We start from the raw sequence: 23747 nt of genomic DNA on the forward strand, positions 1-23747 counted from the left end.
GTGTGTATTTGTTTATAAGCAATTATGTGCTTGCTCATATACAAATACACACATTTGCATTTATCCATCATCTTGGAATTTTTTTCATTTTATTGAAAAATAATTGACATACATCACAAGTTTAAGACATACAGCATGATGTTTAATTTACATATATTGCAAAATGATTATCACAAAAGGTTCAGCCAACATCCATCATCTCATATAGATACAATAAAAAGAAATCTCCTTGTGATGAGAATTTTATCCTGGAATTTTATGAAGATTCTTCCTGATTTTTTTCCTTAAAATACATTAAGCCTGTCCTGTAGATGATATAAATACAACAAAACCATACTAATGTTTATCTAACTGAGTGTAACTGAATAAACAACCAGTGGAAGATAAGCAAAATAGAATTACAGAATCTCAGAGATTGGCTGCACCAATTTTGTTGCATGTATAATTTCTACAGGATCCTTAGAAAGTATACTCAAAATTTAAAACAAATAGGGACTCCATAGATACTTACTGATTCATTTTTAGAAAGGACCATTTCATTACCTATAGCAAAATAGAGAATAGAGTAAAATAGAACAAAATAGAGTATCGCTGAAGATCTCGAATAATTTTCTCCAACAACCCATCAGATGTTCAGTTTCCTTTATGACAGGCATTCCAGCAAGGCCAACTAAATGTTCCCTGGTTCCACGGCATGTACTACTTGATGAGGAAATATCCTATTGCTTGCTTAAACTGGGTCTTTTCAAAGTGTTGAGGACTTTTAAAAAATAGTTGATTCTCTAAATTATCACTCTGTGTATTGACCCACAGGCCAACATATCATAACAGATATTCATAAAGAAAAAAATATTATCTAACCAGCAAACACACATAATCAAGAGGCCTAACAATCTGTCTTCTGCTGTCTCTGTCTACATAGTTGACTTGCTCTAAGAGTCACATCAGAGAACTGGGTTCAGTCAATAATTAAATTGACATTGAATGTTATTTATAATTAAATTGAGAGCTGTTCAAGTTAAATATGCCTAAAACATAATAGTAATACTCACTTACTGGATGTTCATAGTGAAACAGGAGTTGTATATAGAACTTTATGTTTTTTGCCTTACTTAGTTTACAGATGCCTGTGAGGTGGAGATTGCTGTCCTCATTTTGCTGTTAAGAAATCTGATACTCAGGAGATTTTTGAAATGGCCATGGTAGAGCTGGGGTATGTAACTGGGTTATCTTAGTCTGGAGTCTTGTTTATTCTGCAATATTTGACAGATTGTGGATTTCTAAATTAAAATGGTCTTTATATTAATTTTTTGTACCCATCATGGCCATCAGGGGTTTCTCTGGTGCCTCAGTGGTAAAGAGTCTGCCTGCCAATGCAGGAGATGTGAGTTTGATCCCTGGGTTGGGAAGATTTCCCAAAGGAGGAATTGGCAACCCACTCCAGTATCCTTGCCTGGAATTCCATAAACAGAGGAGCCTGGCAGGCTACAGTCCATGGGGTCGCAAAGAGTCGGACATGACCGAGCAGCTAATACTACATGGCAGGTGGCGCTGGTGATACAGAATCTGCCTGTAATGCAAGAGATACAGGAGGTGTGGGTTCCATCCCTGGAGCAAGAAGGTCCCGGGGAATAGGAAGTGGCAGCCCACTCCAGTATTGCTGCTAGGAGAATCCCGTGGACGGAGAAGCCTGACAGCCGATAGTTGAGGGGGGTCACCAAGAGTGGGACACAACTGGGAACAGAGGCACACGTGCTGCTGCAGATGAGAACACAGGCCTTATGGAACCAGACAACCTTAGCAAGTTAGCTAACCTTGTTTTCTCAATCTGCAGAGTGGAAGAAACATAGCATTGTCTTGATTTCCTTTGTTGTCATACAAATGACCACAAACTAGGTGGTTTAAAACAACCTATGTTTACTCTTTTACAGTCCTGAAAACTGAAAGTCTCAAATCTAAGTGTTAACTGGGGCACTTCTCTATTTCAAGGCTCCGGGGAACATTTATTCCATGCCTTTCTCTCAGCACCTGTGTTTCTGGCAGTCTTGGTGTTCCTTGGCTTATAGACGCACTGCTCCAACCTCTGCCTCCATCATCACATGGCATTTCCCGTGTGTCTGTCTCTGTGTTCTCTTCCCCTCTTCTTCTAAGGACACCAGTCCTTAGTTGGAGCTCCGCTCAATCCCGTATGACCTCATCTTACCTTGGTTACATCTGCAAAGACCTTATTTCCAAATAAGGTCATACTCACAGATACTGGGCATTAGGACAACGGCATATTTTTTGCTGGGGACATAACTGAACTCGTAACAAGCACCTCCAGTGTAAAAACTGTCATATTTAAAAGTGATTGTGCCTACTAAGCCTTCAGTAAAGAATAGGCATTCAGTAAAGTTAAGAGTTATTATGATTGATAATCCTATAGTTGACTCTGAGGCCTCAAATAAATTATTCAGCCTCTCTAAGTCAGTTTCCATGTCTATAAAAATGGAGATAACAGTGTTTATTTCAAAGAGCTGTTGAGAGAATTGAATGTCATAATTCAATACCCGCCCCGGTAACTAATTCAATGTTCACGCTCCTCTTTCTCCAAGAGACAGCATTGATGAGCTGCACAGGTACTCTCTCAGAGTCCAGTGTCATCAGGTGCATCATATTTCAAGGGAAAAAAAGCAGGGGCCAAAATAGGCTGGTGAGGACACTGAGGAGGGCAGCTCTGCTCCTTCCCAGTTGCGGTGGTGGCAGCTGAGGCTGGGAGCGTCTTCCCCTGCACCAGGAGGGAGGTGTTAGAAAAAGCACCTCACTCCCCATTGTCTTCTTGTCAGTGATAATCATTCTGGGGATTCCTGTGCAGAAAGACTCTGACTGAGCAAAGTGAGCTTGAGCCTATCTTCCTTTGTGGTTTCTGTACACCTTATTCACTCCACCCTTGAAAAAGTCCCCAAACTAATGAGTGTGCTGGTTCATGTGATTTAGCTAGATTTAGATGTGGCTCTGTTGATCTTTTGCAAGTTTACACACTATCATTGTTAACACCAGTGAAGTGACTTTATTAAACTAAACCTCAAGGGAGAGCAGAGGGAAGAGATGAGATACACTGTGGACTTGGTATTTTTCTCTTGCCTGTTTGAGATCTTTGTCCTATTAAAGATCTAAGTATTAGAGTAATACTATCACCTGGAACTAATAAACCCTCATATTATTGAGGTGCGTGTGTGCTCAGTCGTGGCCTACTCTTTGTGACCTTATGGACTGTAGCCCTCCAGACTCTTCTGTCCATGGAATTTTCCAGATGGGAATCCTGGATTGGGTTGCTGTTTCCTACTCCAGGGGATCTTCCTGACCCGGGGATCGAACCTGTGTCTCCTGCATTGGCAGGTGGATTTTTTACCACTGCACCACCTGCGAAGCCCATATCACTGAGGCTTACCACAGTATTATATTTCATCCTCAAGCAATAGCAGAAGCTGGTGTTTCTGTGCAATGAATAATTTCCCCCGCTTGATGATTGGGTGACCCAGGTTTCCTACCCTTGATGACTCCCCTATCCCATAGGATTTAAGGACCTGAAGACTTGGAAGCATCTGGCTTTATGCCATGGAAGGAAAAAAAGAATGAATAAGGAAGGACACACCTGCTTGGGTTTGGCCAAGAAATGCTATTCATGACAGATGGCTGTAGTTAGATGCAGATGGAGCTGAGTAACATACTGTTGGCTGGACAGACACGTTCTAGCAACAACTCTGTGGAAGGTAGAACAGCAAATTTTGGCAACAGCAGCTGTTTCTATCAAAATCCTTTCTCTCATGAACTTTCTGTCTTGCCACTTTCATTGTCTCTTTTTCTTAAGCTACAAACATGTCCGCTCAACTATTTTGAGTGTTTACTATGTATATTCAGGTAAACTGCTAAGCCCCAGGAATATTCCCTTGCCTTTATTCTCCATCCCACATTTTAGTTATTTCTAGTGGATTCTCTCTGTCTTTACACCTTCCTGGCAAATGAGTCCACTTTCCAGAACTTCAGCCTCTGTCTCTACAGGAATAAGTGTCAGACTCCAACCTCCTCGGGTGCCCAGTCCTAGACCATCTACCAGGCACCTCCTTGAACTGGTATCTGGCACATTTATCTCAAACTGTCCTATCTAAACCCTGTATCTCTCTCCCATCTTTAAGGCTATTCTTCATTCTTCTGTGATTTTGAACTGGTGTGCCTAATGCTTCTTTTCCAGATTTCCATTTTTTCTTATATTATGTCCATTTAAAAACAAAGATAAAAAAAATGGAGAGAAGAGTGCATGTGTACAGTTTCCAAGAGAAAAAAAAAAGAGAGAAGAGGCTGATAAGGAAGCAAACATTAGGCCAGAAAGCATCTGGTATCAGCAGCAAGGTGATACCCCAAGCTCCTCAGATAAGCTGCAACAGGGGAGGGGCTGATTCAAAATTAATTGAATATGGAGCCAGAACCAACAGCCACTGCCCAGCTAGCTGTGGTGTGGAAGTTAAAAGGAGTTTATGGTTCTGGAAGAACCTGTCATTTTTTAATATGCATATATTGAAGTAACATCAGAGTACTTTAAGTGTTTAAGATATTATCTAACCTATTTCTTTCATCTTCTGAGAGTCACATGTATTTGAGAAGAAGATATTTTTCATATTAACATACACAGAACATACAAAAACAAAGCACTTAACCTGAAATTTAGTTAGATGACTCTTATTTTCACAAATTCATACAATCTTCAGAATCCAATCCATACACACAGATACACATGTGTGTGCACACATACACACACACATGATTAAATGTCTAAGCTGTAGAAAATTATTTGAATACAGAATGCTACAGTGATCCTACTACCTAATTTTAGAATTTTATTTATTTTTTAAAATGTCCTATGCTACAAATTTGATTTATTGTATTACTGTTTTCATCTTTTTATTTAAATATCCTGATAATCATTCGTGGAACTACTCGACTCCGTGAAAATACTCAGGTTTTGCTTTATTTCTCAAATCAAATGCTTCAAAGCCATGGGAGTTTCTTTTCTGATGCTATATAATCTATCTGATTCATTTTGTTACTGACTATTCTTGATAGATAAAAATATAGCTAGCCTATTAGTTAACTGCAAGTCCCGAGTAAAGGATAAATAACAGATGAGCAGTCTCTACCAACACCTCAGCATGGTGTTTAACAGCTGCCAGAAGTACTGTGTAATCTTTTGGAAGGCTTAATCGTTCCCTATTGCACTTTTCAAAAAGGAAGAGTGGTTATTAATCCTGGTGTTTGCACAAAAGTTTCACAGGGATCTTCATTGAATAAATAGTGCTATTTCCTATAAAGATTTTGGTTTTATATAACACTTTAACCATTCGAGGTTAAACAAATAGTAATGTGCTAGCAAAGAGAAAAACTGTACTTAGTAAAGAAAACCATATTTTAGGCTGTATTATACTGTGCAATTAATTGGTGGTTTGAGGAAAGAAAATGTGTCTTTTTGGAGACCATGGAGTTCCTCTTTTTTATACAGTGAGGTTTCTTCCCTCCTTTGCTTTCTCTCTTAAAAGAAAATCCTTACAATAGTTCAATTAATCATGTTTTATTTTTCTAAAATGTGCTATTTCTCAAATGTGTGGGAGAAGTTGGCTCTTAAAGAAATGTAATAGACTAATAGCCTGTGGAGCAGACTTTTTCTCTTCAACCATTGACCCCTTAGAATCCTACTTACCTTTTTTTTAGAACAACTACTTTTTAAATAGTATCTTAAATACTATCTAATATTTTATTTCCAACAGAATGACTCCCAGGCACTGTCATATTTAATTTTATTTTCTTGGGAACTTACAATTCACACATTTATCCAATTCCAAAGTAAGTATGAGGTGTCATTATCAAAGATACATGTCTTTAAATCATTAGGGCAATTAAAATAATATAAAGGGAAATAGAAATAATGGTGGTGGTTTGCTCACTAAGGGTTGTCCGTCTCTTGGAACCCCATGGACTGTAGCCTGTCAGGTTCCTCTGTCCATGGAATTTTCCAGGCAAGAACACTGGAGTGGGTTGCCATTGCCTTTTCAAGGGGCTCTTCCTAGCCCAGAAACCTGCATCTCCTGCATTTTCAGGTAGATTCTTTACCATTGAGCCACCAGGGAAGCCTTTGAAATAATAGTACTGAAATTCTAAACTCATATAGGTTTTCTCAAGATAAAAAAAAAGTAACTATAAGTAATGAAATAGCTCATTGTCATTTTTAAAATAAAAAGATATGAAACCTTTTGATATCTCAAGAGAGATCAATTTTTTACTAGAAATGAATTATAAATATACATAATGCATAGATTTACAAAAATGACATTAAACAACATAAACATTTCATTTTGTTTTAAGAGGAAAGAATGCAGAAACATGCTTCTTATATCAATCCAGAAAAAAGTTTGAATACGAAATACTGATAAAGTATTTTAACAAGAGGCCTACCCTGGTGAGTCTTGAAAAGTGGCTGTATTTTAATCTAAGTTGGTGAGCAGTGTAGCTAAGTATACTCAGAGAAATGGGCATCTGCAGACTTAGCATGTCCAACTATCTTCTTAAAACATAATTTGTCCCAGCCACCAATTTGACAAAATTTAAGGAGAAACAGTTCAATCTGGGCATCACTGAGATTATGTGTAGGATCCGTGGACTCAATAGAAATAAACATAACATGAATTAGATATATGGAGAACAAAGTAAACATTCTGTTGTAGAAAAAGGAATTCCAAATTGCCTAACAAGGAACCAACTGAATTCTGATAGTAGTGAGACCCTGTGATATGTGTAGGCCCATCCTCAATATGAGTTTGAGCAGGTTCCAGGAGTTGGTGATGGAGAGGGAGGCCTGGCATTCTGCAGTCCAAGGGGTCGCAAAGAGTCAGACACGACTGAGCAACTGAACTGATTGATCCTCAATATCTTGGCCTTTTCTGAGTGAGATTTTGTATTTCTTTTCATTATTATTATTATTATTACTGTAAACAGTTTAAGCATATTGTAAAAATAGAGAATTGTATATACCTTCACCCAGTTTCAATAAAAGTCAATATACATCTATTGTCATTGCATATAACCAGACTTTTCCATTCACCTTTCCCTTCCCTCATTCTGGATTTATTGGAACCCACCTCATATAGTATTTCATCCACAAATATGTTATTATGTATCCCTAAAATTTCAGACCATTATTTAAAACATAGCACAATATCATTATCACATCTAAAAACAATACTTGTCAACAGTTTCTGTGACTGCTAATCTCCAAGATGGCTCCAGTCGATCCCTTCTTTCCACACTCCTACCATTCCCCTATCAAAAGATAAAGCCTAACTCACCACTGTTTTAGAATCTATGCTAGGCTGTGATTGCTTTAACCAATAGTATATAACAGGAGTAATGCTCTACCACTTCTAGTCCTTGACTTTAAGAGGACGAGATAGTTCTACTTCTCTCTTGGGAGTGCTAAACATCCATATAAGACATCTTGAAAGTGAAAGAAAAAAAAAAAAAGTGAAAGTGTTAGTCACTCAGTCGTGTCTGAATCTTGATGACCCCGTGGACTGTAGCCCGCCAGACTCCTCTGTCTATGGGGTTTCCCAGGCAAGAATACTGGAGTGGGTTGCATTTCCTACTCCAGGGTATCTTCCCAGATCAGGAATTGAACCCACGTCTCCTGTGAGTTTCCTGCATCACAGGCAGATTCTTTACCACTGAGCCACCAGGGAAGCCCCTTGTACATATTTACCTAACATTATAAATAAGAATAATATAATAATCATTGGAGTTCTGTATTAAGTATTTCCTTTTGAAAGGAGTCTGTTTGATTCAAATGTGAGTAACCCTAACTTAAAGAAGAAAGCCTGAGGTTCCAATCATGTCACATTAGGTCTTCTGCTGCCATCCTTCACCACTACTCCCTTGCATTTTATCCATCAGCAAGATAAGGCAGCTTATAGTTCCTGAACACACAACATAGCATTTTATGCATCCCTTCCTTTGCTCGTTCTGTTTCCTCTGCCTGTAAGTGCCTTCCCATTCCAACTTCATCATCCCCAATCACTTCCTACTGGAAGGCTCAGTTCAAGTGCTATCTTTTCCTGAAATTTCTCTATGAAGGCTGCTCCCCCACCCCATCGGCACTACCATCAATCTCAGGAGCTGGGTGGACCTCAGTAGGGCTCCCATTTTCTTGTTCATATTTCTCCCATTAAACAATTGATTCTATGATGTCAGGAACAATGTCTTCCTAATTTTTCAGACTCCCCTCTTAGCACAGTAGTCATCCAACTGTTATATGAAAGTTTGCATACTTGGCATGCAAAGAGTTCTACCCACAGTTTTTGCATCACAAGGACAACTCTAAGATGCTGGATGTACTCTAACATACACTTCTGCTAAAACAAGTATTCAAATTGTCCAATGTGGAAAATTGGTATCAAGAGCATGAAACAATCAGGAAGCAAGCTCAGGATATATCCATATATTTAAAAATAACTTTCTTTTCCCTTTGGATGATTATCTACCTTTTTTTTTAATGAGAGAAATTCGTGACTTCAGGGAGTTGGGAAGATCTCAGAAATTTTAGTTATGGCTTGCCAGAGTACACTGAGTGCACAGAGGAATCTAATGGGAAAAGGAACTGAGGAGGTAGAACAGGTCTATATTTTAGATGACTTTGAGAGTCAAAATAAGGTTTTGGATTTTACTTTCTAAATACTGAGTAGTTCATAGTTTTTGAAAAAGGAACATAACATAATGATACCTTATAAGGTGATCCATTCCTTCCAGACCAAAATATCATACACTGGTTTTTATACAAAGCATAACAGGATAGAGTTGTCTGCACTTATGAATTGACAGATTCTCTAAACATTATTCTTATTTTGATATTGGGAATTACATATAGATATTGATAAAAATCTTGGTTGGTTTCTGAAGATATTTCATATTTTATAAACAGTGAAATCACATTTTTCAGAGTTCTTTTCTACTAATAATTAATTCCTATCATTTGTCATAATAAAAATTCCTTTTCTACCATATAGTTCAGATTTACTCTGGGCTTTGCTCTCATGTCTTTATTATTTTTTTCCAAAGCGAATTGAATCAGTATAGCTGTTAATCTAAAAACAGTTTTGTCCATTTTAACTGACTATGGTTATATTTAAAAGTCTTGTTGTATCTCAGTTGGGGTTATTTAACTTCTCAAATTCTTTAAATGGTTCATTATGTGTGAAAAATATAGTATATGACAATTTCATATGGTATATGAAAATGAGATTTAAAATTGAAATTATTATAATGAAGTTAAAATCTACATGGAAATTTTCTACTGAGTAGAGTCACAATTCAAGTTTAGCTCTCATTTTTTCATATAAACTGAGACTCTAAAGGTGAACGATTTTAGTCTTTGCAATGCTTTATTAAATAAAATAAATCTTTGAGTTTAAGTAGCCTTGGTGGCTGAGAATGTTGCAGCCTTTCCAGATCAATATTCTGAATGTCTCCTTGCACAATTCTTTCTACACAATTCCCTAAATGTGATGAAGGAGTTCAAGTGAAAGTATAATTGTCTCAGAATATAAAATACTCCTTCAGCCTTTTAGGGAAAAGACTCATTTTGTTTGTTTTAATCTCATGTCACTTTTTCTAATATTAAAAAAGATTTGCAGGTGAGAAAATTTTATTTGAAGATTTGAATGAATTAGGTTTAATTTATCAAGGCTTAATTACAAATTAAATATATTTAAATTAAATAAGACCATGGATCCAAATTGGTTGTTTCTAATCATTGCAGTCAATCCTTTCTTAAGTTTGAAAACTGAAATGTCCATGTATCAAACTGCTTTTATGATTTTCTAAAAATAGCAATGTGTTTTATTTCCCAAGGAACTAATAACCATTTCTTAGTACCTCAGGGACAATATTCATTATTTTTTTTTAGTGAAAATTATATTTATCAAGGAATGCCAATGAAGTTTTCTGGGGTCAAATATATTAAATTGTGGGGTTCCTTTAAATGTACATACTTCATAATTACATGAGTTTTTTCTAAAAGATTTTGAATTAGCTTAATATTTGTATAGGTTTGTAGATTGAGTAATCACATTTTTATGTAGTGTATGGTTCTCTTTTCTTTATTCAGGTTCTCTCTTTAGGAGCAGATGTTCTACCAGAATATAAACTGCAGACACCACGCATCAACAAGTTTACAATATTGCACTACAGCCCTTTCAAGGCCGTCTGGGATTGGCTTATCCTTCTGTTGGTCATATACACTGCTATATTCACTCCCTATTCTGCAGCCTTTCTCCTCAATGACAGAGAAGAACAGAAAAGACGAGAATGTGGCTATTCCTGCAGCCCTTTGAATGTGGTAGACTTGATTGTGGATATTATGTTTATCATAGATATTCTAATCAACTTCAGAACAACATATGTAAATCAGAATGAAGAAGTGGTAAGTGATCCAGCCAAAATAGCAATACACTACTTCAAAGGCTGGTTCCTGATTGACATGGTTGCAGCAATTCCTTTTGACTTGCTGATTTTTGGATCGGGTTCTGATGAGGTAAGAGCTGCTTAAGAATCTTATTTTCTTAAAGGTTGAAAATATAAAGTGAAGCAATTTTAACTACAAAATAAGTTATTGCTTTACAAATTTCTATATCTCACAGATAAAATTCATTTTCAACTGGAAATGCTATAAAATGAAATGAAACCTTTTTGCCACTGCAAATGATTAGCAATTTTTTTCCTATTTTTGCTAAGAAACAGTAAAGACTATCCTTTAAAAAACAAATTAAACTTTGAGACAAGTGTTTCATTGTGCTTAGTCACTTATTCATGTCCAACTCTTTGAGACCCCATGGACTATAGCCCACCAGACTCCTCTGTCCATGGGGATTCTCCAGGCAAGAATACTGAAATGGGTTGCCATTTCCTCCTTCAGGGTATCTCCCCAACCCAGGGATTGAACCCAGGTCTCCCGAATTGCAGGCAGGTTCTTTACCATCTGAGCCACTAGGGAAGATCATGGCATATTCCCAGGATGTATAATTTCTACATATTAACTTTATAGATATAAAACTATCTAAGATGAAGATGCGTCTTTCTTAACTCATAATTGTGGTTTGTGAGAAGAGGGAGTTGTTTATGTTCAAATTATGTGTAAGAGGAATCTTCTGAGACGTTTTATCCAAAACCCTTTCTCTTAAATAATATCTAGGTTTGAAAATACTTTTTGTGTCACCAATATCCTATAAAGTTGGAAATTTTAAGGAAATTTGACAGTGGATGTGCATTTTCTGGATAGAAAGGCCATAATTTAATCAGATTCTTCTCAAATGGTTCTTTGAACCAAAACAAATCATGTTCTCCTAAAATCTCCTCTATTTTATTGCCACTGTGTGTGTGTTGTGCTGTGCTTAGTTGCTGAGTGAGTAAGTGAGTGAGTGAAAGTTGCTCAGTCATGTCTGACTCTTTGTGATTCTGTGGACTATACAATCCATGGAATTCTCCAGGCCAGAATACTGGAGTGGGTTGCCATTTCCTTCTCAAGGGGATCTTCCCAACCCAAGGATCGAACCCAGGTCTCCCACATTGCAGGCAGATTCTTTACTGTGCTTAGTTGCTATGTTTTTGTAAATAAATTTCCTGGATTCTCTAATGGAAAGTTTTACAGAAGGTGTGAAAGTAGGACTAGGGGATTAGATTGAGAAAGATAAGCTTGGTGTTTGGAATTTTTAAGATTCAGTTTTGGGAATTCCCTGGTGGTCCAGTGGTTAGGACTGCATGCTTTCACTGCAGCCTGATGTCTAACTGCTGTGGTCCCACGATCAATCCTTGGTCATGGTCAACTTAAAAACCATGCACAACCTAGAAGCTGAGAGTTATGTTTTATGCAGTGGGAATTTTCAGGACTTCACATCATGCCCAAGAGACAGCATGTCAAGTAACCCTGAGAGAACTGCTCTGAGGAGGTGAGTAGAGAAGCCAGGTTATATAGTTTTGCAAAAAGGGCAGGTAGCCTGAACATCAAAAGATTATTGTTAATTAAAGAAAACTAGATATTCCAAATTAAGGAGTTTGTTGTTGTTGTCACTCAGTCATGTTCAACTCTTTGCATCTTCATGATCTGCAGCACTCCAGGCTTCCTTGTTGTTCACTATTTCCTGGAGTTTACACAAATTCATGTCTATTGAGTCAGTGATGCTATCCAACCATTGCATCCTCTTCCTGTCCTGTTGCCTTCTTCTCTTCCTGCCCTCAATCTTTCCCAGGATCAGGGTCTTTTCAAATGAGTCAGCTCTTTGCATCAAGTGGCCAAAGTATTGGAGTTTCAGTTAAGGAATTTAGCACTTTTCTATGTATGGGAAGATGTAAGAGTCTGAGCTCACTGAAATCATTCCTTTCATATTCATCAAAGCTGTCTGGGGCCAGTATTCTGTGTGTTTCACATCCTGAATCCCTCAGGGCTTTCCGTAGGGATGGGCTGCAGCCTCATGGCTACTGATTACCGTGGCACTCTGGTTTATTGATATGGGAGGAAATATTCCAATTCTCAATCAGGGAACTACGATTCCACAAACCACACAACATGGCCAAAAAGAAAAGATACAAAAGAAACTAAAATTCAGGGTCCTTTTCCACTTAAGAGGGTTTTCCCAATTGCTCAGCAAGTATAGAATCTGCCTGCAATGCAGAAACATAGGAGATAAGGGTTTGACTCCTGAAATCCCATGGACAGAGGAGCTTGGTGGGTTACAATTCGAAGGGTCACCAAGAGTCAAATATGACTCAGCAACTGAGCATGTTCCAAGTCCATCAGGACCTCACTATCTTTTTTTTCCCAAGAGGAGATCAGATATCATAAACAAACACCGTCTGTAGATGGTTGCTCCTGACCAATTAGGGCTTGAGGGCAAGAGAATCCTCCTTAGCTAGGAGGACAATAGGTTTAGAGGTAAATTGTCTCCCATAGAACATGCCCATCAAACTGGATGAATAAAGAGCAGGTTCAGTTCAGTTCAGTCCCTCAGTCGTGTCCGACTCTTTGCAACCCCATGAATCTCAGCACGCCAGGCCTCCCTGTCCATCACCATCTCTCGGAGTTCACTCAAACTCATGTCCATCAAGTCAGTGATGCCATCCAGCCATCTTATCCCTGTCGTCCCCTTTTCCTCCTGCCCCCAATCCCTCCCAGCATCAGAGTCTTTTCCAATAAGTCAACTCTTCGCATGAGGTGGCCAAAGTACTGGAGTTTCAGCTTTAGCATCATTCCTTCCAAAGAACACCCAGGACTGATCTCCTTCAGAATGGACTGGTTGGATCTCCTTGCAGTCCAAGGGACTCTCAAGAGTTCTCCAACACCACAGTTCAAAAACATCAATTTTTTGGCGCTCAGCTTTCTTTATAGTCCAACTCTCACATCCATACATGACCACTGGAAAAACCATAGCCTTGACTAGATGGACCTTTGTTGGCAAAGTAATGTCTCTGCTTTTCAATATGCTATCTAGGTTGGTCATAACTTTCCTTCCAAGGAGTAAGTGTCTTTTAATTTCATGGCTGCAGTCACCATCTGCAGTGATTTTGGAGCCCCCCCAAATAAAGTCTGACACTGTGTCCACTGTTTCCCATCTATTTCCCATTAAGTGATGGGACCAGTTGCCATGATCTTCGTTTTCTGAGTGTTGAGCTTTAAGCCAACTTTTTTACTCTCCACTTTCACTTTCATCAAGAGGCTTTTTAGTTCCTCTTCACTTTCTGCCATAAGGGTGGTGTCATCTACATATCTGAGGTTATTGATTTTTCTCCCGGCAATCTTGATTCCAGCTTGTGCTTCTTCCAGCCCAGCGTTTCTCATGATGTACTCTGCATAGAAGTTAAATAAACAGGGTGACAATAAACAGCCTTGACGTACTCCTTTTCCTATTTGGAACCAGTCTGTTATTCCATGTCCAGTTCTAACTGTTGCTTCCTGACCTGCATACAGGTTTCTCGAGAGGCAGGTCAGGTGGTCTGGTATTCCCATCTCTTTCAGAATTTTCCACAGTTTATTGTGATCCACACAGTCAAAGGCTTTGGCATAGTCAATAAAGCAGAAATAGATGTTTTTCTGGAACTCTCTTGCTTTTTCAATGATCCAGCGGATTTTGGCTATTTGATCTCTGGTTCCTCTGCCTTTTCTAAAACCAGCTTGAACATCTGGAAGTTCACGGTTCATGTATTGCTAAGTCTGGCTTGGAGAACTTTGAGCGTTTCTTTCCTAGCGTGTGAGATGAGTGCAATTGTGTGGTAGTTTGAGCATTCTTTGGCATTGCCTTTCTTTGGGAATACACAGAAGAAATGTACAAAAGAGATCTTCACGACCAAGATAATCACGATGGTATGATCACTCACCTAGAGCCAGACATCCTGGAATGTGAAGTCAAGTGGGCCTTAGGAAGCATCACTATGAACAAAACTAGTGGAGGTGATGGAATTCCAGTTGAGCTATTTCAAATCCTGAAAGATGATGCTGTGAAAGTGCTGCACTCAATATGCCAGCAAATTTGGAAAACTCATCAGTGGCCACAGGACTGGAAAAGGTCAGTTTTCATTCCAATCCCAAAGAAAGGCAATGCCAAAGAATGCTCAAAGAGCAGATTAGTTAAACAATATATTCTTCCTGGATTCTACAAAACTTAGACAAAGTCTCAAACTTGACTCTCCTCATCTATAAGGATGATAATATTACTTCCTTTCTTAAGGTGTTTTTTTTTTTTAATTTGAGACTCTAATGAAATAATATATGTAAAACTCAGCAAACTGCTCAAAATCAGCTGTTGTTAAACTAGTTGAAATTTTAATGTTAGATACTCCTAACTTTGTTTTTTAACTAAAGGGCAAGAAAGCAAAATACTTCTTTATCAGTATTTATCTTTATGAACCTCTTATTATGGGTAAGTCCATGTAATTACACCAAATAAGTTCCTATTGATAAAGAGTAAAATCTCACTCTTTCAAATTTTAAAATATGTACACCAACAGTAAATAAATTTCAGCTTAGTGAAATGAAAGAATGGGTAACAAATAAATAGACAAACAAGATTGTTATGGGAAGTTAATTTACTAATGATATTTCATCAGTAGCAATCAAACCAGTGAATATTAGAATATGCTGATTATTATAGGATAATTTCTAGATTGCAACATGATCAGTTTAGCTTCAGTTACTATATTACTTGAAAATAAAGATTTCCTAACATAAGTAATTCAGGTTATCACTGTTTCAGATAGAACTTCAAGTGAGCTGAAACAAGAGTAAATTTATATGGTTCACATTAGTATAGGATGAAATAATCTTGGGGAAAAAATGGTGTTTGAATAACCTTTCTCATATAATATCAGAGAGAAAGTGAAGTTTGCATCAAGAAAAGCAATGCCAGTTTCTTACTCTGTTACATATTATTTCCTGGGTTCCCCCATGTCTCCAAACCTGCTCCTCACTCTTAAAATGTGATGTGATATGGCAAGGATTCTGGCTTTGGAATCAGACAGACCTGAGTTTGATTCACCTCTGTGCCACTTACTTGCTATATTTAAGCAAGATATTTACCTCATTTAAGACTTCATTTCTCTTCTGTTATATGATGAGAGATAGATTCTTGTGATATCTAAACATAAAGCAGTGTATGTGAAAAGACTAGACCAGCACCAGGTACATAGTAATCGCTTGCCAAAGATTACATTTTTATCCTTCCCATCCCTTTGGATTAAATCCCTGTTATTTTAATAAGTATTCCTTTTAAAACTTAAATGTTACCACATTAATCCATAAATATCTTAATTATCCACTTATTTGACAAAGATTTATCAAGTGTCTACTATCATATAGTAGTTATTAGATTAGCTAGTTGCAGTTAGGATTCCTGGAAAAATAGGAGACAGAAAGGAAATCTTTTGAGGACAGTTTTCCAGCAGGCTACAGTCCGTAAGCTTGCAAAGAGTCCAACACAACTGCACACACACACAAGCAACTCAAATTGTCTTGCAAAGCCCAGGAGCTCGGGATATGTGGTAGGGAGAAGTATGTGGGCATCAAAACTAGCAAGTGGGAGGGGTGGTCTGAAAAGAGCAAAAAGAATCAACTCATAGATAACAAGACCAGTGATGGATTGGACTGCATGATACATTTCTCAAGAGTGACAATGAAGATATTCCTTTCTATGCAAACTGTATTTTATAACTATAATCAGGCCTTTCAAGATGTAGTGATATTTCGGAATGAAACTTTCCCCAAAGGGTATAATATATCATGTTGTTGCTGTTCAGTCATGTCCAACTCTTTGAGATCCCATGGACTGTAGCCCTCCAGGCTCCTCTGTCCATGGGTCTTAGATAAGAATACTGGAGTGGGCTGCCATTCCCTTCTCTAGGCGACCTTCCTGACCCAGGGATCAAACCCACATCTCCTGCATTATTGGCAGATTCTTTACCATCTGAGCCACCAGGGAAAAAGAAATACTTTCAAAGTAAAAGATCTTACATTTATATGGGTTAATTTGGGAAGTTTCATCATATGAATATGAAGGGAAAAACTTCTTTTGATTTTGGTCCCCAAATTGAATGACAAGATCTAAAATCACTAAGCTTGAGGTCATTCTGATGAGGGGTAATCTAGTTCAGTGTTTTTCAAACTGAGGGTTCATGGAGGTGCCTGAGAGTCCGAGAGGCCCTCAAGGATTGACAGCAAGACAGGCTGATAAGACTCAGAACCATCCACCTCCACCATACAAAGAGTAACCCAATTTTATCTGCTTTTGCTTTACCAATTACAGTTTCAAGTACATTTTAATAAGAATTGACTTCATTAATTTTTTTATTTCCAGGAGAGGGTACGGTAACTCCCTTCTCAAGTAGATTCATTCATTCTATTAGCATTTACTGGGAACCCTGCTTTCTGTTGTAGTTGTTTAGTCGATAAGTTGTGTGTAACTCTACGACCCCATGGACTATAGCCCACGCAGCTCCTCTGTCCATGGGATTTCCCAGGCACGAATACTGGAGTGGGTTGCCATTTCTGAGTTTATAAGAAAGAGTGAGAAAAGACCCCTAGAGTGTTATCTGATGGCAGCTTTAATATTACTATGTATAGGAGGACATGTGAGCATGAAGGGGAGGTTTTTGATTACCAGAGGGAGTTTTCCAGGTAGAAGGGTCAGGCTAGTTAGAAGGGAAGCCCATTAGAGGCATAGAGGTACAAGGTGTTGGTTCCCAGCCCTATCAGAACCAACATAACAGATATTTTTAATGACCATTTCTACTTTTGTTAAATAAAAGTCATAGATAATATAGCCTTCTTACACACATAATTTCATAAATATATAATACCCATCTTTAATATAAAGGAAAAACAAAAGAAATGTTCATTACAAAATACCTAGTTGATTATGTAAATGCTTCAGGCATGTCTGCATAAAAAGATACAGCAAAGTTATCAGATGCTTCTTGTTGTTCAGTTGCCAGGCCATGTCCCACTCTTCATGACCCCATGGACTGCAGCATGCCAGCCTTCTCTGTCCCTCTCCATCTCCCAGAGTTTGCCCAAGTTCATGTCCATTGAATCCGTGACGCCTTCCACCCATCTCATTCTCTTTCACCATCTTCACCTTCTGCCTTCAATCTTTCCCAGCATCAGTGTCTTTTCCAATGAGTCAGTTGTTTGCATCAGGTGCCCAAACTATTGGAGCTTCAGCAACAGTCCTTCCAAAGAGTATTCAGGATTGATTTCCTTTAAGATTGATTGGTTTGATCTCCTTGCTTTCCAAGGGACTCTCGACAGTCTTCTCCAGCACCACAGTTAGAAAGCATCAGTCCTTAGGTGTTCTGCCTTCTGTATTGTCCAGCTCTCACATGTCCGTACATGACTACGAGAAAGACCATAGCCTTGACAATATGAACCTTTGTAAGCAAAGTAATGTCTTTACTTTTTAACACATGTTCAGATTTGTCATAGCTTTCCTACCAGGAAGCAGTGGTCTTCTAATTTCATGTTTGTACCTAGTGATAATGAGGAAGCCCATAATTAAACAATAAATTAAATATTAAACAAGATAATGTTAGTTTTCTTTAAATTTGCATTTTAATAAAGGTTTTCATAGCTATGTATGTATATTGCATACACATATATACATGCATTTATATAGATAATAGAAAAGTTTATCTGCATATATTAATATTTATATACCTAAGAACACTGATAACTACAAATGTTGACTGATATAGCTGTGCTGTATGCCATGTATGTTGTATACAAATAATACAAGATCTATTGTCATGAAAATGAATAGTGGCAGTAACGGGGTTTGCCAGTGTCATTAATATCTTCCTAATGCTAATGCCATCCAGATATCAAGGAAAAGATTCTCTATTTCTTAATTTTTGTATTATCAAACATCATGCCATCCATAGAAAATTACCTCAATATCATTGATGCAAAGGAACAATATTACTCAGTCCAGTTCAGTCACACAGTCATGTATGACTCTTTGCAACCCCATGGACTGCAGCACTCCAGGCTTCCCTGTCCATCACCAATTCCTGGAGATTGTTCAAACACATGTGCATCCAGTTGGTGATGCCATCCAACCATCTCATCTTCTGTTGTTCCCTTCTCCTCTTGCCTTCAGTCTTTCCCAGCATCAGGGTCTTTTCAAATGAGTCAGTTCTTCAAATCAGGTGGCCAAAGGATTGGAGTTTCAGCTTCAGCATCAGTCCTTCCAATGAATATTCAGGACTGATTTCCTTTAGGATGGACTGGTTGGATCTCCTTGAAGTCCAAGGGACTCTCAAGAGTCTTCTCCAACACCACAGTTCAAAAGCATCAATTCTTTGGCGCTCAGCTTTCTTTATAGTCCAACTCACATCCATACATGACAACTGGAAAAAGCAACACTTTGACTAGATGGACCTTTGTTGGAAAGTAATGTCTCTCATTTTTAATATGCTGTCTAGGTTGGCCATAGCTTTTCTTCCAAGAAGCAAGTGGCTTTTAATTTCATGGCTGTAGTCACCATCTGCAGTGATTTTGGAGCCCAAGAAAATAAAGTCTCTCACTGTTTCCATTGCTTTCTCATGTATTTGCCATGAAGTGATGGGACCAGATGCATGGTCTTAGTTTTTTGAATGTTGAGTTTTAAGATAGCTTTTTCACTGTCCTCCTTCACTTTCATCAAGAGGCGCTTTAGTTTCTCTTTGCTTTCTGCCATAAAGGTTGTGTCATCTGCATATCTGAGGTTATTGATATTTCTCCCTGCTATCTTGATTTCAACTAGTGCTTCATCCAGCCCAGCATTTCACATGATGTACTCTGTATATAAGTTAAATAAGCAGGGTGACGATATACAGCCTTGATGTACTCCTTTCCCAATTTGGAACCAGTCCATTGTTCCATGCCTAGTTCTAACTCTTCCTTCTTGACCTGAATACAGATTTCTCAGGTAGCAGGTAAGGTGGTACGGTGTTCCCATCTCTTGAAGAATTTTTCAGTTTGTTGTGATCCACACAGTCAATAAAGCCAAAGTATATGTTTTTCTTGAACTCTTTTGAATTTTTGTTGATCCAACAGATGTTGGCAATTTGATCTCTTGTTCTCTGCCTTTTCTAAATCCAGCTTGAATATCTGGACATTCTCAGTTCACATAATGTTGAAGCCTTCCTTGGAGAGCTTTGAGCATTACTTTGCTACCGTGTGAGATGAGTGCAATTGTGTGTTAGTTTCCACATTTTTTTTGGCATTGCCTTTCTTTGGAATTGGGATAAAAACCGACCTTTTCCAGTCCTGTGGCCACTGCTGAGTTTTCCAAATTTGCTGGTATATTGAGTGCAGCACTTTCATAGCATCATCTTTTAGGATTTGAAATAGTTCAACTGAAGTTCCATCACCTCCACTAGCTTTGTTCGTAGTGATGCTTCCTAAGGCCCACTTGACTTTACATTCCAGGATATCTGGCTCTAGAGGAGTGATTACACCATCCTGGTTATCTGGGTCGTGAAGATCTTTTTTGTACAGTTCTTCTGTGTATTCCTGCCACCTCTTCTTAATATCTTCTGCTTCTATTAGGTCCATACAGTTTCTGTCCTTTATTGTACTTATCTTTGCATGAAATGTTGCCTTGGTATCTCTAATTTTCTTGAAGAGATCTCTAGTCTTTCCCATTCTATTGTTTCCCTCTGTTTCTCTACATTGATCACTTAGGAAGGTTTTCTTATCTCTCTTTGCTGTTCTTTGGAACTCTGCATTCATATCAGTATATCTTTCCTTTTCTCCTTTGCCTTTAGCTTCTCTTCTTTTTCAGCTGTTTGTAAGGCCTCCTCAGACAACCATTTTGCCTTTTTGCATTTCTTTTTTGAGGGGATGGTCTTGATTACTGCCTCCTGTACAATGTCACAAACCTCTGCCCATAGTTCTTCAGGCACTCTATCAGATTTAATCCCTTGAATCTATTTGTCACTTCCACTGTATAATCATAAGGGATTTTATTTATGTCATACCCAAATGGTCCAGTGGTTTCCCTACTTTCTTCAATTTAAGTCTGAATTTTGCAATAAGCAGTTTATGATCTGAGCCACAGTCAACTCCCACTCTTGTTTTTGCTGACTCTATAGAGTGTCTCCATTTTTGGCTGCAAAGAATATAATCAATCTGATTTCGGTATTGACCATCTGGTGATGTCCATATGTAGTCTTCTCTTGTGTTGTTGGAAGAGGGTGTTTGCTGTGACCATTATGTTCTCTTGATAAAACTCTGTTAGCCTTTGACCTGCTTTGTTTTGTACTCCAAGGCCAAATTTCCCTGCTATTCCAGGTATCTCTTGACTTCCTACTTTTGCATTCCAGTCCTCTGTGATGAAAAGGACATCTTTTTTGGGTGTTAGTTCTAGAAGGTCTTGTAGGTCTTCATAGACCCATTCAACTTCAGCTTCTTCAGCATTACTTCTTGGGGCATAGACATGGATTACTGTGATATGAAAGGTTTGCCTTGGAAAGGAACAGAGATCATTCTGTCATTTTTGAGATTGCACCCAGGTACTGCATTCTGGACTCTTTTGTTGACTGTGATGGCTACTCCATTTCTTCTAAGGGATTCTTTCCCACAGTAGTAGAATTTAATTCACCCATTCAAATCCATTTTTGATCACTGATTCCTAAAATGTCAGTGTTCACTCTTGTCATCTCCTATTTGACCACTTCCAATTTACCTTGATTCATGGACCTAACATTCCATGTTTCTATGCAATATTATTTTTATAGCATTGGACTTTATTTCCATCACCAGTCACATCCTCAACTGAGCATTGTTTTCGCTCTGTCTCTGTCTCTTCAATTTTCTGGAGTTATTTCAACAACAATATTATTGGTTGTCTCCAAAAAGTCAACTTTTCATTATCTGCTTCAAATGTTTCCACAGTTTGCTTCTCTTTGTTAAATGTTACTTTAGAGATCTTAATAGTTAGACTCTAGAGCTCTCTGTTTAGTTACATGCTTCATTAAACTCTTACTCCCCTGAAAATTTGTAGTAGTATTTTGATTAACTGATTGACCTTTCACACTTCACTGTTATTTTTCATGAATTCTGAATGCAGGCAAGGCCTTTTGACAGGAAGTTTTAGCAGAGAGGAGGAGTTTCTGCTCACATTGATATGTTTGCTTCATTAGTGTGATAGATAAATCGTGGAATGGTTACAAGGGAATGCAAAGCAGGCCTCTGTTACAGAAACTTTGATCATTTTGTCAGTATTCCTTCTGAAGCTGATCTCCACAGTAGTTGTCATTAGTTTGTTTGAAATAAATTTCTAAAACATTTAGACATACTCATGTTCAAATTGAAATAACAATGAACATTTTGCAGCCCTGCATGTTTATATGTGTCTACACATAAAGTAACTATGTCTCTCATTAGGTAGTTTTTAGGAATTATAGCAGAAGTTTCAACTAATTGTATTTGAGGTTACAGGTCATGTTTCTAAAAGTCTGTGGCATGACAATTAAGAGACAAAGAATCTACAATGGAATAATTCTTGAACTAAGGAATAATAAGAGTAATAAGAGTATTCCATCAGTAAATGTTGCATTAAGTTCTTCACTTACCCATTACTTATATGTGATCCACTGACTAAAATTTGCTGAAGACAAAATAAGTTTTGGTTATTTTTGAACAAGCCAAATTCCAAATATAAAAATATAACATATTATTCATAATTGTTTATTTACTGCAGCATTTGCCTACTACTATTTAGAATCATTTGATGATCAGTTTTCTGTGTTACTATAACTAAAGAGAAAGTAAGATCAAAATGCAGCAAAATAGAATGTTAATTTTAAAACAAAATAAAAATAAACGTATCTCGAGAGTAAAGGATGTTAAATATTGGAGATTGTAAAATCTTCTTTTTAAAAGCCTGTTTGTTGAGAAATTTATGATTTGGTACAAATAAGGAAAGGCTAAGCTAGGTGCCCCCCCGCTATGGTTTTTTACACACTCAAAATACAGCTCTTTGATTTTATTAGTGAGTGTGTTTTAGAGATATTAAAATAATATGACTCAAGCTGAACAAAAAAATAAAAACTAGTTTCAGTATTATTGTGTTTTATTGGGCAATTTATTGAATGATGTTTGCAAGTACTAGAACTTAATGGGAATAGAAATGAAATCTAAAAAAAAACATGAGTGTGGAATTATGAAATTTGTTACTCATTAAGTGTTGCCTTTTCCACCTTGTGTGTGTTGGTCGCTTTGTCATGTCCAGCTCTTTGGGATCCCATGGACTGTAGCCCACCAGGCTTCTCTGTCCATGGAATTCTACAGGCAAGAGTCCTGGAGTGAGTTGCCAGTTCCTTCTCAGGGGATTTTCCCAACCCAGGTATCGTACACAGGTCTCCTGCATTGCAGGCAGATTCTTTACCATCTGAGCCACCCAGGAACCCTCTTTTCCCATTTGAACCCAAATATTATGCTTCCCAGATTATGTAGGTAAAGGATCTGCCTATAATGCATGAGACACAGATTCAGTCCCTGCGTCAGGAAGATCCCCTGGAGGAGGAAATGGCAACCCAGTCCAGTGTTCTTGCCTGTAGAATCCCATGGACAAAGGAGCCTGGTGGGCTACAGCCCAGGGGTTGTAAAGAATTGGATACAACTGAGGAACTAAAAATATACATCACTTGATAAACAGGACAGGATGATGGATTAAGTAGCAAGCTTCAGTGACATTCATGTAACAGCCAGCAGCCAGAACTAAAGATCGCATATTTACATTTCCTCATTCATAAAAGAATAATTCTATCTACTTACAATAGGCAAGGATTGTAGAGATTAAACCCTGAAATAAAGTATTTTAAATGTAAGATTTTTTAAAATGCTTACTAAAGAGAATTATTTTTCAAAATTGTTTTGAAAAATGGTTAAACATGAGATTTCCTCCTATTGATGATGCTTTCTCAGTTTAACTGTAGCCAGACTTATTCATAAGCAGAGAGTTGTTAAAGAGTATTGTTAAATACTTCACCTATTTTAATTTCAAAATAACATTGTTTTTCTTCAAAAATGATTCTATTTACATTAAGAGAGAATGCCTGAACTACTGTAAAATAGCAGAAAAAAATCTCATAGTTTTTTTTTAGTCTGGGCCTGTTATCTAACATATTGACAAAATTGCAGTTGT

At 37.7% G+C, this 23747-nt stretch overlaps 1 protein-coding gene across 1 annotated transcript in view; it reads left to right on the plus strand.

Moving 5' to 3' along the window:
• The window catches only part of KCNH7 (potassium voltage-gated channel subfamily H member 7), a 126673-nt gene that overhangs the window by 37884 nt on the left and 65042 nt on the right, over positions 1-23747 (plus strand). The window contains exon 3 of the mRNA XM_044925236.2: positions 10184-10609. Coding sequence (XP_044781171.1) covers positions 10184-10609 — 426 coding nt within the window. The remainder of the gene's footprint in view (positions 1-10183; positions 10610-23747) is intronic.

Source organism: Bubalus bubalis, chromosome 2, assembly GCF_019923935.1.
Source record: "Bubalus bubalis isolate 160015118507 breed Murrah chromosome 2, NDDB_SH_1, whole genome shotgun sequence".
Classification (NCBI taxonomy): Eukaryota; Metazoa; Chordata; class Mammalia; order Artiodactyla; family Bovidae; genus Bubalus; species Bubalus bubalis.